This window comes from Colossoma macropomum, unplaced genomic scaffold (genome assembly GCF_904425465.1).
Source record: "Colossoma macropomum unplaced genomic scaffold, Colossoma_macropomum, whole genome shotgun sequence".
Classification (NCBI taxonomy): Eukaryota; Metazoa; Chordata; class Actinopteri; order Characiformes; family Serrasalmidae; genus Colossoma; species Colossoma macropomum.
Window position 1 is genome coordinate 111,245 of NW_023494901.1, and position 17,716 is coordinate 128,960.

The window sequence follows — 17,716 nt, forward strand, 5'->3', positions numbered from 1 at the left end:
AGTTTGTAATGGTGCATTAATTAATACCATGACTGTAGGATAACAAAAGCAGTTAAAGGACAAAACTGCACAAAAATGACACGTAACAGTTTGTGTTATCAGACCCTCATCAGACACACCTGGGTCTCATTTGCATGAACATTTTTCAAGCATTTACACTTATTTTATTTGAAAGACATAATCTGTGTACATAAAGACAAACATTTCATTTTCCATAACAAAAATATACATCCATAATATACATTCTTATGGACTCTCAGTCAGTCCAATTTATAGTTGTGTTCTGTTTCTAAACATGCTTGAATCATGACTGAGGACTGTTTACAGCACAACAGAATAAAAATGTGCACTGAAAACTCCTGATTTCTGCAGCATTTGGGTCACACAGTGTACATTAAGGCACATAAGCACATTCTTACTAACCCTGAGAAAGCAGGAGAAAGTAAGATCAGCCGTTAACAGATCAGACCTGTACAGACTAGTGATGAACATATAAACACTGAACATGTGTTCACTTATATTAGTTGGTTTGTCACACTAAAGTAACCGTTCAGAGCTGTTAACAGTGATTTTTAGATGTTTGGTGAAAATTAAGCTGACCAAACCCTCAGAAAATCAAATGTAGAATCACAGCACAGTGCAGTCTGTAATCATACAGCTTTAGATTAGAGTGATTCTTATTAATATCCTGAAACACTTCAGTTACAGCAGATCCAGCAGCTCTTCAGACTGAGGGGAACCTTCAGTAGAACAATCACATCACCAGCTTCTTTAACTGAACTATGGAGCCTCACTCTGTGCTTAAGACTGGTTATAACTAATTCAGTGAACTGTGAACTAACATGTCATTCTCTAGATCAGGGGTTTTAAAGTAGGGAAGGTTCATTAACATCAAATCTCCTGGCTACTTTAACACTTAACCAGTCATGATATTTGTGTACAGAAGAAAAAAAATTGTATTTTCATAATGAAATAATAATAATAAATAAATGAAAAATGAAATACAATTTCTGAAATATTCATGATAATAAAGGCTGTTCTTAACAATAAAGCCTGTTCTTGTGCTGTGAGGGAATGAACGAGCGCTCTGATGGATTTTCTATGAGCTTGCACTTAATTTTATTTGTTGTTCTGGATTTTGCTGGTTAATTCACAGTGATTTCTGTAGCTGTGGTGCTTAATGTTTCCACTTTTAACTCTCACCACAGACTCGGAGCAGATCGGACATCAGTTTACAGCAAGAAACAGAGAGAAAAACACAGTTCTGTTCATTTGTTTGTAAACGCCATATTTCTCTTTTTTAAGATGTTGCTGCTTCAGTACTCAGAGCAGAAACACCAAATACATTCAGAAATCTATGAAAATGTAAATTATTCTCTTTCTGAGCTGGTATCTAGCGCTGTAGTCTCTCTGTACATAAATGTCTGTGGTTGGATAAACTCTGACAGCTCTGCTACCGAAGATGCACTACTTCATCTACATTTATTTACCTGAAATATGACCATTTATACAGAGGCCACAGCTGACGAACCTGTTTTAGCCCTTCATCAGTGGTCATTTTCTGAAATCAGCGCTGCTTTTGATGCATCTGATCAGTGTAACGTCTGCAGACTTTTGGTGAAAACCAAACTGCTGAGGGGAGTCAGTGAAGCAGAGTAAAATAACTCTCAGATCAGACTCTAATAATCACTCACAGATCATAACTAATAACTGAAAAACACACCGCTGAGGGAGTCAGTAAAGCAGAGTAAAATACCTCTCAGATCAGACTCTAATAATCACTCACAGATCATAACTAATAACTGAAAAACACACTGCTGAGAGGAGTCAGTAAAGCAGAGTAAAATAACTCTCAGATCAGACTTCAATAATCAGACAGATCATAACTAATAACTGAAAAACACACTGCTGAGGGGAGTCAGTAAAGCAGAGTAAAATAACTCTCAGATCAGACTCTAATAATCACTCACAGATCATAACTAATAACTGAAAAACACACCGCTGAGGGAGTCAGTAAAGCAGAGTAAAATACCTCTCAGATCAGACTCTAATAATCACACACAGATCATAACTAATAACTGAAAAACACACCGCTGAGGGAGTCAGTAAAGCAGAGTAAAATACCTCTCAGATCAGACTCTAATAATCACACACAGATCATAACTAATAACTGATAAACACACTGCTGAAGGAGTCAGTAAAGCAGAGTAAAATAACTCTCAGATCAGACTCTAATAATCAGACACAGATCATAACTAATAACTGATAAACACACTGCTGAAGGAGTCAGTAAAGCAGAGTAACATACCTCTCAGATCAGACTCTAATAATCAGACAGATCATAACTAATAACTGATGAACACACTGCTGAAGGAGTCAGTAAAGCAGCTGAATCTCCCATATAATCTGAAGCACTGGCGCACGAGCACAAAGAAACTCTGTTTATATTTTTATATCATTGCTGTCTGATAGTTTGGTGTGTGGGTTCAGAACTTCTCTAATAGTGTTCTATAGGTAGACAGTTCACAGGAATCTGAACTAATCTTGCTAAATTCATTAGTAGCAATAAAAATATGTTCACACAGTAAAGTACATTAATTAATAAACCTCAGTTGTGAGTATTACAGTGAAAACAGACAGAATACATTAAAGGCTCTGTAAATGAAGATCAGACAGAGCTGGACTCTCCACACTGATACACTCAACCAACCACTCCCACACAAAGAGAGCACAGACAGAGATCGATTAGTGATCATCTCTCAGAGATCCTGGTGTGACTGTCTCTCTTCTGGACTGACGTAAATGAGTTCATTCATTTGAACTCTGTTTGTTTCATCTTCCTTCTGGAGTGGCTGATTTTGTCTCCTGTTCTGCAAAATCACCACTGTTATTGCCAGAAATATCACAGCTACAAGTACAGCAACCAGTACCATCACCCACACTGTGTCCAGATCTGTATGGTTACCTACAAAACAAACACACACAGGTTTGTAACATAGTGATTTAACCAAACACCGGCATTAAAGAGTAGCTACACCTTTTTTGTTCATCAGTAGCTGAAATGTAAGCATTGCTTGAAATGTAAACACATCTTTTCCAACTGTAAAAATATCATTTTTATCGTGGTCAGTTACACCTCTGCAGCGCCCCTCTGGTTCAACTCTGCTATAGGCGTGGATGACGTGTCTTCATGCCAAAGTACGATGATACGGCATAGTATGCAAACACTTCTGCCCCATGATGACGCCCTACTCGTGCCCAGGGCCACGTGGAGAGATGGTTCTGCATGCTGCGCTCATAAATATAAAACCATGCGAGCCTAGAGGGAGGGAGAACATCAGCGCCACTTTGTATGTCTTTCCATACATATCGCCTTGTCTTACTGTATTTGTAGATATTTCAGCCTTTTTTAGACCTAACTAGCCTTATATCGATAACGTTCAACGTATGATTAGGTAACCTGACGGACCGATTAAGTAAGGATTCTTGCCATCAAGTCTCCTTATAGCTGCTGATAAGTGCCAAGGACAGCTTGCAGAATGTAAGGCTTTAGGGCCACTGCAGCAAACCCTGAATGACCGATGAGGCAGTGTACGACCATAATTGTCACATCTGTGAATAATCTGTATGGTACAATACAGTCTCCCTGTTATACTTCTGTGCTTGGAATCAAACAGGCAGCTTGCAAAAAGCTATGTATCAGAATGTTTTTCATACCTTGATGTCAAACTGAATGAAAAATGTTTAAAGAAATAAACTTTATTCATCGGAATTCAATGTATCTAAGAAATCAGGACTCGGGTTATATCGAATATGGACCTGCTGAACAGATAATTAGAAGCTAGCGGTCATGTCTGGCGCCTCTGCCGCTCGCTGCTAATCATTTTCTGGCACTATGTTAAATCTTCAGCAGCTTGAGTCAGAGGCTCATACTCAGGAAAGGAAGTAATTCATCTGAAAGACTGAATTTATCACACACATTTGAAGTATGGACTGATAGCCTTCAGGTAGCCACCTGACTTTCAGCCAGTCAATCACTAGCATGCGTAAAGTGGGGGTCTTGGGGACGTAGGCTCTGGGAGGGCACATGGGAATGATCTAATATGACTTCAAAAATAATTTGACCAAGTTCACTCAAATATTGGGAGGGACATGTCTCTACTGTCCATATGCAAATTTGGTTTTGAAAATGAATTCATACATCAAAGTCATCATTTATATCTGTCTTTCAAACAAATGTTAAGCATATAAGCCTCTGTGTCAAAACGTCTTCAAGATGATGAAGAAACATAAATTCAGTCAGGTGTGTCTAAACTTTAAACAGTTCAAACAGATACATGATCATCACTGAACTATAGATACAGATTTATGTCAAAGTAACAAAGCAGAAACACACAGTCAGGTTTCTATCCAAGTATTTTATAGTTTATGTGCATTTTCTAAATAGAGAGGTTGATGAAAACAAAATTCAGACTTAAACTGGTTCAGGGAATGAAAACAGAAACTGGAAATACACAGTATATCTGTAGGAACAACAAAGAAACTGAAACATAATCATTGTTACCATTAAAGTGGAATCTCTGTTAGCAGTTAATAACATTATTTAGAGTTCTCTGCTGGCATGAAGTCAAAATCCAGACCAAACTGTATTTCTGTCTACACCACTGGATCACACGCTGTGCAGCCTCGGTAGAGCTGACTGTAAATGACTGAAGGAGGTAGCTAGCTATATTAGCATCTCCAACTCTTTAGACCACCATCACTACACAGTTCACAGATGAACCAGCTGAACTGAGCTGAACTAAACGATTTCTCCACATAAACCTCATTACAGTAAAGTATGACTTACACAGACAGACAGGAACGTTTCTTCTTATAACCTCTGGTAAATAATTATGGGCTGTCTGAGAGCTCTGCTCTGGAGCAGCTCACTGATTTACAGACAGTAAAATCACAGACTGTTTCTGTGTAAATACAAGATACTATCAGTACAAACACAACTACTGACTGTTCACACCTACCACTATTAATTTATATTAGTAAACAGCACACAACACTCTATCAGTCCTGCGGTCAACTAGATACTTTTCCTCTAGAAAAGAAGACAGAAATCTGAATGAATTCATACCTCGGACGGTCACTGTATAGACGTCAATATCCTCTTTAGTTTTAGTGTCCCGGATGATGTAAACTCCACTATCAGACGGCTTCATTTCTCTCAGCTCAAGATCAGATGTTAGAAGTGACACTCTGTGCATGTATTCAGCTGTGCAGCTCAGTGAGCCTCTATCTACTGTACAGATCTGACCACCTGTTCTGTTATAAATCACCTCCACTGGATCTGATACGTCCAACTTCATCACCAGAGATTCACCAGCCTTTATCTGAACTGTAGAACTCAAACCTGAGAAGAAAACCAATCAGAAACTTAATCAATGAACTGCAAATCTGATATATATATATATATATATATATATATATATATATATATATATATATTTAAAGAGACCAAAGAAGTGTTCAACAAATCCAAACTATCGTTGATTCTACATTTTTCAGTATTCCCTGACCAGCCCCCCATGACCTGGTGCTGCTTTACACATTATGGCTGATCTGTCAAGCTGCTTCATGAGGAACCACCTGAGATGTACATCTACTTTTCACACCTACTATTTAATTCTATTAGCTTTACTTACAGCCTTTTTACCTAAAAAAAGCAGGACTGAAGAAGCTCCTTATGTTCACTATGCTAAACACTTGTTGGTTAAAAAAAAAAACAAAACACTTGATAGAGGAGGTATTTACAAAATATTAACATTCCTCCTGGAAATGAATTCATATGTATTTACATTTATGGCATTTGGCAGACGCTCTTATCCAGAGTGACTTACAGTGTGATCCTTTTACACAGGTAGGCGAAGGTAGTGTTAGGAGTCTTGCCCAAGGACTCTTATTGGTATAGTGTAGGGTGTTTCCCCGATTGGGGATTGAACCCCAGTCTACAGCATAGAAGGCAGAGGTGTTACCCACTACACCGCACCAACCACTTCATGTACACTTCATTGTTTATTTTTTTTTTTAAGGAACAAATTTCAAGCATTTGGGAATAAGCCATCATATTAAGATATCATTCAGATGATGAAGAAACATGAATTCAAACTTTAAACTGCTGAAGTGTAGATCTAGAGAATTCCTTTAATACGGCTCATGTATTATTTCCAGTATGTGACGACAGAACTACTCTGACACTAATACAATACATCAAACAAACATCATTCAAACACATGTATGATCATCACTGAACTGCAGATACAGATTTATGTCACACAGACATAAAGCAGAAACATACAAATCAGGCTTCATTCAGAAAATAAAAACAGAAATTGGAAATAAATGGTATTTTGGTAGGAACAAAAACAAAACTGAAAATTATTAATCATTAATGTTAATGTGAAATCTCTTTTAGTAATTAATAACGTTATTTTATAGTTCTCTGCAGGAGTGAAGATCTAGACCAAAACATATTTCAGTCTACACCACTAGTTTACACGCTGTGCAGCATCTGGAGAGCTGACTGTAAACGACTGAAGAATGTAGCTAGCTATGTTAGCATTTAGACCACCATCACTACACAGTTCACAGACGAATAAGTAAAATCCCACAGACTGTTTCTGTTTGAACACGACCTTCTCAACCTTAACACATCTACTTTTCACACCTACTGTTTAATTCTGTTAGCTTTACTTACAGCCTCTATATCTGAAAAACACAGAAAACTTCTATATCTGAAAAAAACACAGAAAACCTCTATATCTGAAAAACACAGAAAACCTCTATATCTGAAAAAAACACAGAAAACCTCTATATCTGAAAAACACAGAAAACCTCTATATCTGAAAAACACAGAAAACTTCTATATCTGAAAAAACACAGAAAACCTCTATATCTGAAAAAAACACAGAAAACCTCTATATCTGAAAAAACACAGAAAACCTCTATATCTGAAAAAAACACAGAAAACCTCTATATCTGAAAAACACAGAAAACCTATATATCTGAAAAACACAGAAAACCTATATATCTGAAAAAACACAGAAAACTTCTATATCTGAAAAAAACACAGAAAACCTCTATATCTGAAAAACACAGAAAACTTCTATATCTGAAAAAACACAGAAAACCTCTATATCTGAAAAACACAGAAAACCTCTATATCTGAAAAAACACAGAAAACCTCTATATCTGAAAAACACAGAAAACCTATATATCTGAAAAACACAGAAAACCTCTATATCTGAAAAAACACAGAAAACTTCTATATCTGAAAAAAACACAGAAAACCTCTATATCTAAAATATACATAATAAATTTCTATATCTAAAAGAGACACAATTAACCTCTAAATCTAAAAGATACACCATTATTCTCTATATCTAAAAGAGACAAAATTAATCTTCATATCTAAAACATATACAATAAACCTCTATATCTAAAAGAGACACAATTAACCTCTATATCTAAAACATATACAATAAACCTCTATATCTAAAAGAGACACAATTAACCTCTATATCTAAAACATATACAATAAACCTCTATATCTAAAAGAGACCCAATTAACCTCTATATCTAAAACATGTACAATTAACCTCTATATCTAAAAGAGACCCAATTAACCTCTATATCTAAAAGAGACCCAATTAACCTCTATATCTAAAACATGTACAATTAACCTCTATATCTAAAAGAGACCCAATTAACCTCTATATCTAAAACATGTACAATTAACCTCTATATCTAAAAGAGACACAATTAACCTCTATATCTAAAACATGTACAATTAACCTCTATATCTAAAAGAGACACAATTGACCTCTATAACTAAAAGAGACACAATCTCTATATCTAAAAGAGACACAATTGACTTCTAGGAGAAGCAGCAGGAGCAGCTACTACAGGACCAGTCTGCAGAGCTAGGGTTAATGTCTGCAACTGAGTCAGAATATGAGGCTACTGTGGAGAGACTAAATATTTGGTCAGTTTGAGCAGAGGTGGTCTTCCTTGCAGGCTGGTTGTTTCGTGCTTCAACCTGCACGTAGAAATTGCTCAGAGTGTCTGGAAGTGAGACATTACCATCACAGGCATGTGATGTCATTTTGCAGTCAGTGTTAGCCTGAATGCCTTGCCACATATGTCATGTATCTCTGGTGTCTAAAAAGTGTCTGTGGATTCTCTGTGTATAGTTGCACTCTTGCTGTGTTAAGAGCAACGTCGTCTTGACGTAAAGGTGGCATTTCAGATTTCCAGCAGGGCACACACCTCTGCAGTTACCCACAGCTTTTGGTCAGTGTGTGTTGTGATGGTCTTGAAGGAAGTCACATCATCTATGCACTTTGTTTTTGATGCATATCCTGAACAGAAAACTGACTACAGTAAACAACAGCACCGTATTTTCGGGAGATGAAAGCAACTGCTTCATCAGAAACGTCTACTGACTTCCACAATGCCACTATAAAGGATTTACAGATTTGCTTGAGTTTTTGATGCTGATGAAGTGATAAACATGTAATGAAATAAAAATATAAATGTAGCAAATATTACAACAAGCCACCTCGTTGGTCAGATTGCTCTACATAAACACTGTCTGCACAGAAATTACACACTGGGTTTAAGATGTAAAAAAACTTTTTCTTTTTTATTTGTAATTGTTTTTATTAAACATTTTTTTGATGATTCAGGATTTTGCCAGGTGCCCAGACCCTGGGCTGCAATGATGGCCGAGAGAGCCGGCAGGAAGGCGGAACCTGAACCTCCAGCGCAGATGACAGACTGTGAGGACAAGGCCACTTTAATAGATCTTATGTTTGATCCTGGGGGCCCCACTGCGGAGCAGGGGTAGGGCCAGTGAAATGACACAGTTAGCAGTTTCCTAAACACTGATTTCTGACTGGAGCTATGAAGTTTTATATTAATATCACACAACACTCTTCTCTAAACAACTAAAACAAACACTCCCATAACCAACCAGATTCTTAAAGAAATACTTTTTGAAATTAAAAAAATTCATACCTTGTACGGTCACTGTGTAGATGTGAATAATATTGTTATGCTCGGTGTCCCAGATGATGTAAACTCCACTATCAGACGGCTTCACTTCTCTCAGTACAATAGCAGATGTTAGTAGTGACACTCTCTGAGTGTATTCAGGTTTACACTGTAGTGAGCATCCATTCACTGTACAGATCGGATACCAGGATGGTCCAGCTGCACTTCTACTGCTATAGATCACCTCCACTGGATATGATGCATCCAAATCCAGCACAATAGATTTACCAGTCTTAATTACAACTGTAGAAAGCAAGTCTGAGGAGAAAATTGAACAGAAACTTATTTAATTGCAAATATGACCTAAATTTTACAGTGACGAAAAAGACTAAAAGAAAAAGTTAAAAGAGTCCAAACTCTCTTCTATTCTATATTCCTCTGTAACCTTTGACCCCACCTCCACTTGTCTTCATGGTGTGCTACACACACCACCTCAACCACCTCAAATGATGTTCTAACAGAACTGACAAAGCTCATTATACTGAAGATGCTAAGTAATTGTTGGCTAAATGAAAACACCTGATGGAGAACGGATTTACAAAAAATAACTTGTGTTGGATATGAATGCATACAACATCTTTATTATTTAGACTCAAATTTCAAGCATTTAATCATAACCTCTATATGTAAAAGAAACATAATTTACATCTATATCTAAAAGAGACACAACCTCTATATTTAAAAGACACACAATTAAACTCAGAGACACAATTAACCTCTATATCTAAAAGACACACAAACGTCTATAACTAAAAGAGACACAACGTCTACATCTAAAAGATTCACAATTAACCTCTATATCTAAAAGATACACAATTAACCTCTATATCTAAAAGAGACACAGTTAACCTCTATATCTAAAAGACACACATTTAACCTCTATATCTAAAAGAGACACAATTAACCTCTATATCTAAAAGATACACAATTAACCTCTATATCTAAAAGAGACAATTAACCTCTATATCTAAAAGACACAATTAACCTCTATATCTAAAAGAGACACAATTAACCTCTATATCTAAAAGATACACAATTAACCTCTATATCTAAAAGATACACAATTAACCTCTATATCTAAAAGAGACACAGTTAACCTCTATATCTAAAAGACACACAACGTCTATAACTAAAAGAGACACAACGTCTACATCTAAAAGATACACAATTAACCTCTATATCTAAAAGAGACACAATTGACCTCTATATCTAAAAGAGACTCTGACCAGCTGATGGACTCATACACACTCTGTTCAGTGTGACTGAAATATGATTGTGAATCTAAGGATGGAGCAAAATGACCACATAATCAAATAATCACCATCATGTAGTGACTGTGACCGGCCTACAGTCATTAAACACTGGACTGTCACAGTAATCTAAAGGAGCTGTGCAGGTGAAGATCTGCTGTGATGGAGGACGGTTCTATCACGGAGAAGATAAACTACACAGAGGATCTAGAACTCAGAATAGCATCACCTAAAATCTACTTAAAGACACAGTTAGCAGTTTCCTAAACACTGATTTCTGACTGGAGCTATGAAGTTTAATATTAATATCACACAACACTCTTCTCCTTAATTAATTTCACTTGAGATGAAGACGATGATCAGTATTAAAACAAACACTCCCATAAACCACTAGACTCTTAAAGAAACACTTTCAGGAATAAAGAAATCACAGATCACAGAAATCAGAAATTGCAAATTCTTACCTGAGTCGTCTTCTTCGGTCGGATATTCTCCACTACCAGACTGCATCGTGTCTATCAGCTCTATTGTAGAGGAAACAAGCAATGTACTTATTTTGTTATTACTCTGATCTCAAATGAGAGTAATAGTTCAGTTTTGAGGGTTTTAGCGCCTCATTTGAAATAAACCTCCACTTGTAACTGTTGCAATTATTGTTTATATAATTTATATCATCTGTTGACCCTTTCTAAGAGCAGTATCATAATTCAGAATTCATCTAAGTTTCATTATTATACATTATTTCATTTAGCACAAGTAATGCTACTATTATTTTGAAGTCTAAGCTCAAAGTTACATTAAAGCCTTGCTGTGCAGCTCTCGCTTAGTAAGACTCTTTAGCAATACCTCCAAGTTAGCAGCAAGCATGACTTCTTATAAGCTCCGGTGAAAGTTTATAGTCACAGTGGACTTTAAGGTGATGTGAACAGTTAAAAGGGAACCTCTGAAGACTCAAGGCCTATTCCCTTTTTGTAGCATGCAGCCATCGAAGTATTTGTTTGTTTGTTCGTCCCTATTTTACTTTAGTAAAATGTTTATTCCACATGCTGTGCATGCTATTGTTTATGTTAAGCTAACCTGGTCTAAATTTTCAGGTCAATACTGTGTTTAGTTTTCACAGTGGATTCAGAGAAAAGCCTTCAAATAAACCAGTAGCAAGAGAACCACTTTTGTCTGCCTGCGCTACGAAGGAATTACACCACTCACGCTTTTGAATCAGCGTCGCCACAATCAACAATAACAGTAATGATTCTTAAATGATCTCTGCTTCTTTGTCTACAGTTTATCAGTTTGAGTTTAACTCAGGTCGCTGATGGTCGGCTAGAAATCAAACGCAGATCTTCGCTATTATTTTAAGGCTCGTCTGTCGTTTTTAACAGCAGCTCAAGCTGCAGGAACGACATGAGAGCAATGAGAGTCTGTAAAGAGTCAGAGATTCAAACAGGCAGATTATACTGACGGTACAGCACTGATGTGCTGCTAGAAGAAGAGGAAGTAGGCTCTACTGATGAATTCCCTCGTTTGATCATAAAATGCATCCCAATAGCAGTGAACTCAACGGGGTTCGGTTGGGAGTGGACCGAGACCTGAAGGATTTACTGAAACACTAAAACATACACAATGAAGCACATTACAGGCTTCAAATGTCAGATTTTAAACTAGGGCTGCCATCAGTGTTTTACCCAATGTGGGAAAGGTAATGTACACCACCGTTAGATTGGTATTTGTTTTTACTTTACGCTCTCCAAGCTGGGACTGACTTCTTTGGCACGGACATTATAACATGTTATTAACACTATTTATAATGCATCATATTAACAATTCATAATGTATTATAAACATGGCTATAAAGTGTAATTCAGTGTAATTCATTTTTATAAATATTTATAACCACATTTATAATGCCTTATGAATACATTATAACATGTTATAAATGTGTTTATAGATGCTTACAAATGCGACATTTATAGCAAGTGTTACCGAAAAAACTTTGATAGGTCCGCACCAAACAAGGTAGGAGAAACACCCTGAGGAACCTATCAGTCTCTAGCTAACTCTGCACTGCGTGCCCGCGGCTCGCATCTCAAACTGATGGCGTTTAATCAGCCTGTGACTGCGATATTTTATTTACAAATCTCTACTGGCCCACTACGAACGACTGTCTCCCCCTGAGTACAGGCCCGCGGACCACTAGAAGGTGCTTCACAGCCCACTGATGGTCCGCGGCCCACAGGTTGAGAAACCCTGCTCTAGAGCAATTGTACATTTTTTTAAACCCGTATACACATGCTAGCTAACTGAATAGTTAATTGTGCTGTAGCTACATAGCAGCCGTTTTAGAAGGTAAGGCTACGCTCTATTCATGTTATATAAGCCCTAATAGTGTAAGTTAACACTCATTTTGTTTCGAATAGTAAAAGAAAAGATCATGTGATGTCTAGTTAACCATGTGTCAGCATGTGTGTTGCTGAATGCATAGCACAAGAGTAAAGTAATAACATGAACATTTTAATTAGCATTCTTTTATGCTTCAGGACTAGTTTATGTTGGATTCGTGAATGTGAAGGGAAACCAGATTCTACCTGATTATACTTTATTTCATTCATTAAATGACCAGCTGATGGACTCTACACACTCTGTTCAGTGTGACCGAAATATGATTGTGAACACAGAAATCACAGTGAATTCACACCTTCGGTGCTCACTGGGTAGACTTCAGTGTTATAATTTGTGGTGCCCCAGCTTGTGTAAACTCCACTATCAGTTGTCATCTTGTCTGTCAGCGCTAGTGTAGAGAAAAGAAGCAATATAATTAATATGTTATTACGTTGACCTCAAATGAGAGTCTAGGGTAACCTGAGTCATCAGTCCCACACAGACCACAGGAAGCGAGGAAATAATATTTTGTGCCTGAGGAGTGTCTAGCTCCTTTTCACCCATAAATAAGTGTAAAAAGTTTATTTATTTATTTATTTTTTAAATTCAGTTACGGTGTGACTGTGTGGTCTGGCGGCTTCAGTAAGTAGCGCAGACGAGGATTTATCACTCAGCACCAACACATTACAGTCATTATCAGCAGTCTTCATTTCTGCTGCACTGAATCATAGATCACTAATTATGTTGTTCTTGTTAGCTGTCTGGTGTGTTTTTATCTGGGAAGCTATTCTTGCAGGTTGTCAATCAACTACCATCCACTGTTTGAATTCAGTGAGAGAGGCGAGCTGTTGTGCTGATATTGTTGTGTTGATATTAAAGCCAAGGTGCTGGACTAGTACTGTCTGTATGCGTGTCAGCTAATTAATGTTACAGAATGACAGAAGATACGATGAGATGGGACGGGGGGGCTGCTCTCATTGGTTGCTCCCCTACAGCTCTTATCCTAGAACTGCCCCTGTTTCATACGACTCATTTTTTAACAAATCCAGCAAACTGATTGCAGTTTAGGTGAAAAACTTTAGAACTTGACCAACAGACTGTCAGGAGTAGGAACAGTGCAGTACTTACCATCCGTGAATGTAGTGATCAGTAAGATCAGGATACAGACAGCAGAACTGCAGGACTGCATGACTGACCTACAGACACACACACCATCAGTACTGACCAGGGGAGGAGAGAAAGAAGAGAGAAAGAGAGAACAGAACTGACCTGCAGACACACACACACCATCAGTACTGACCAGGAAAGGAGAGAGAGAAGAGAGAAAGAGAGAACAGAACTGACCAGGAGAGGAGAGAGAGAAGAGAGAACGAGAGAACAAAACTGACCTGCAGACACACACCCCATCAGTACTGACCAGGAGAGGAGAGAGAGAAGAGAGAGAGAGAGAGAACAGAACTGACCTACAGACACATACACACACCATCAGTACTGACCAGGAGAGGAAAGAGAGAAGAGAGAAAGAGAGAACAGTACTGACCTACAGACGCACAGCATCAGCACTGACCAGGAGAGGATAGAGAGAAGAGAGAAAGAGAGAACAGAACTGACCTACAGACACACACACACCATCAGCACTGACCAGGAGAGGATAGAGAGCAGAGAGAACGAGAGAACGGAACTGACCTACAGACACAAACACCATAAGCACTGACCAGGATAAAAAATAATTTAAAAAAAGATCAATAAATGATGAAAAGACATCCAGTGGCCTGAACATCACCTGTTCTTCAGCACAAGCAGCATTCAGAACTATCTGTACTACCTGTGTTATTATGTCTTATTAAGTAATCCTTCTTACCATGTGTTTATTCATCCATTCATACATTAATATTTATCTAAGCTGTATCCTACTGGGTTGTGGGGGCTGCTGGAGCCAATCCCAGTCACCCTGCACAGTCGGTTCTCATTCCAACTTTTCACAAATTTTTAGTATCTTTCTGACTGTTTGTGTACATTTGTGTACCATTTATAATGCATTTGTATTTGCCATCACTTACAAAGTGAAATTAAAGAGAACTGCAGTAAGACACACCAGAAAGTCCAGTTTAACTCCACACTTCTTACAATTTTAGGTGAGCGTTCTTTTTCATGAAACCTGAGAATATAAAAGTAAAGAACACAAACACAGAATACAAGTTATGAGTTATACCTGGAAAGACTACTAAAAGTCAGATAAAGCACATATAAATTATGACTGATTTGTGTTAATGGGTTTCTGTATGTGTACAGTATGCCTGTCACTGTTTTCACATAATTACCTGACATTTGAATGGATCACAATTATTTTCCTGTAGTGAGCTTGTACTTGTAGGTTTTAGCTAATCCTGACACTATTGCTGTAGTGACTGTACAATTTTAACCCCCTACAAAATTCATATTTGATTACACAAATCTGACAATTACACTTAAGAGGTCTTTTAGAGTAACGGACAGGTAAATGCTAATCGTCTGGTAGCTAAGCTAATGTCACTAGCCCAATCACAGCTTAATTTACTTCACCTCAGACATTTTATCTGGAAAACTGCATGTTTTAAAGGTAAAACGTTAGGTTTATTTGTCAGTAATGGTAATATCACTCCACACCTCACCACAGTACTAAGATCTGCTTCTTATTTCCCAGCTTCTTATCCTAATTTTCCGCTCCACCTTAAATGTACAGCAGTTTCATCCTGCTTCACAAATCACAGATCAGGTAATACCTAAAACAAGGGAATCTGCATGGTTGTTGATGGTGTTTGTAAATGAAATGAAACTCCAGAGTCCAGAGAAACTCCAAGTCAGACAGGCTCTGTTTTTCTCTTTATGATGCTGAGACTGACCCGTGAATGACTGACAGATAAAACAGGACTGACTTAATCACTCTGGCTGATTTGAGCCTCTGTGTCAGCTTTATAAGCTCTATGCAGTTTAATGAAATGTCTGAGTTCAGCTGTGTAGAGCTGCTGTATGGAGCAATCACACATACCAAGATCTGTCTGTGGAAACTTTCACCAACCCAGCTCTGCTGAATCAAACATTTCTTATACGTTTTGATGTCATTTGTATTGAAAATAACTATCAAGGTAAAAACAGGGCTTATAGTTCACCTACTTTCACTTTCCTTACTGGCGGTCTACACAGTCCACTGACAGACACAGTCAGCACTGTGAGACTTTAACACAGTCCACTGACAGACACAGTCAGCACTGTGAGATTTTATAACACAGTCCACTGACGGACACAGTCAGCACTGTGAGCCTTTAACACAGTCCACTGACGGACACAGTCAGCACTGTGAGATTTTACACTAATCAGCTGGACAGTCTAAACCTGCTTTCATTTATCTCAGTGCTCAACTTCTGAAGTTATGAGCTTAAGAAAATAAATCACTGACGTGCAATATTGTCAGATTTGGGCGTGGGTGGTGACGTCATCTGAATCCACAAAGCAGGACTAACGGAACGCGACGTTATCTGCAGGAATGCGTTACTGCTCAGATCTTTATGCTCAGAGGTCTTCATCGAGGACATGTTAGAGGACATATTTATTAATAAATCCTCATTATTATAATAACAATAAAGGGTGTTGTTGTTGCTCATAACGGACGAGATCAGGATCTGCAGTAAACAAAGCGCTGTGTATTTACCTGATAAACAGAGTTTACCTGCTTTAAATTCAACACTAGTGCTGAGTGTCAGTGCTGTCTGTAGATCACTCACCCTGTAGCAGTCTGTAGTCTGAGATTCACTGAGAGTTTATCCTTTTACTTTCTGTTATAGTGGCTTCAGGAACTTCAGTGACGCACAGCGGGGCGGGTTCTTCCTTCCTAAAATAAACGTTTTAATTAAAGTGCTGTATTTAAGCCGATATGTGATCCAGTATCTGAGTCCTGAGTGTCCGATGGAAAAGTGAAACATGCTCTTATAAACAGCTGACTTTTTTATTGACATTTTGATTCATGTGGAAATAATTATTTCTAATATAAAAATGACTCCTATTCCAAAATGTAGACTTCAGCTGAGTGTAGCTCATTGTTTAGCATGTAATTTAGCAGTATTTGGATATAGTGTGTTATTATTTCAACGTAATAAATTAATATTTTAAGACAAAATAAGTGACAGATAAAACCCACAAATCGCCCTGTTCAGGTAAAGCTGGTGACTTCAAGCATCTCCAAGCCATCTTTAATAACTGAGCAGCCCCTGGTCAGATGTAATGGTGTTGGAAAGTGATGTCTGGACGGTGAGGAGCTCCCTGTGCATTTTCAGCCTCAGACTCTGAGTCTGATCTCAGACAGCAGAGCTGCAGTGAGGATGTAAACGAACCTGCATGTTCTGTAATGTTAGACTCGGAATCAGACGCTGAATCAGACGCTGAAAGATCCCTGAAGAGCACATTAACCATCTGGACGGAACCGGTTCATGGAAGATACCAACACGGAGCTTCAGCCTGTCGGTGCTGGACCACCAGCTGAACAGCCCTGGACCACCAGCTGAGCAGCCCTGCGGTAGGTCAGCGCTATTTTACTCATCTTTATGACGGGATGTTCATTTTACCCTCTTTCCTTTTGAGCTGAGAGTCTGAACATAAAGCTCTCTCAGTGTAAAGGACGAGGCTGAAGCTGAAAAATCAGATTCACCGGCTTCTGATTTTAATTTTCCGGTCCACCTTAAATGGAGCAGCAGTTCCATTCAGGCGCCGAGGCTGCCCGCCAGCATCAGAACGGAACTCCCTGCACTATTTAAGCTGGACCGTGGAATTCGGAGAAGAAGCTAATTTCAGCTTCGTGTAGAAAGATTAAAGGGGCTGAGTTACATATTTTAGACTCTATATAACTAAATAAACTCTCCACAGGTTATAATGACTCTTCAGTCAGGAAAAACACAGTTAACAGACGATATTTTCTTTACTGTTAGGAAACGTTAGCTTAGCTCTGAATGCTA

General features: G+C 38.0%; 1 protein-coding gene across 1 annotated transcript; it reads right to left on the reverse strand.

Moving 5' to 3' along the window:
- Positions 1-2,406: 2,406 nt before the first annotated feature.
- On the reverse strand, positions 2,407-16,503 carry LOC118800488. The gene is made up of 8 exons (XM_036560735.1): positions 16,493-16,503; positions 14,859-14,889; positions 13,860-13,927; positions 13,048-13,140; positions 10,820-10,879; positions 9,070-9,363; positions 5,129-5,404; positions 2,407-2,965 (listed from the first exon to the last, which is right to left on the reverse strand). Exons 2-8 carry the CDS (start codon positions 14,882-14,884, stop codon positions 2,760-2,762), a joined length of 1,023 nt encoding a protein of 340 aa, XP_036416628.1. The 5' UTR covers positions 14,885-14,889; positions 16,493-16,503; the 3' UTR covers positions 2,407-2,759.
- Positions 16,504-17,716: the final 1,213 nt, after the last annotated feature.

Bases quoted from the DNA above. Each gene is read 5' to 3' on its own strand.
- LOC118800488 (XM_036560735.1), bottom strand. From the start codon at position 14,884: ATGAAAAAGAACGCTCACCTAAAATT. The intron at 13,141-13,859 runs GTAAGTACTGCA...TCTCTACACTAG, and splicing joins GATCACTACATTCACGGATG to CGCTGACAGACAAGATGACA. The intron at 2,966-5,128 runs GTATGAATTCAT...TTTGTTTTGTAG, and splicing joins CTATACAGTGACCGTCCGAG to GTAACCATACAGATCTGGAC.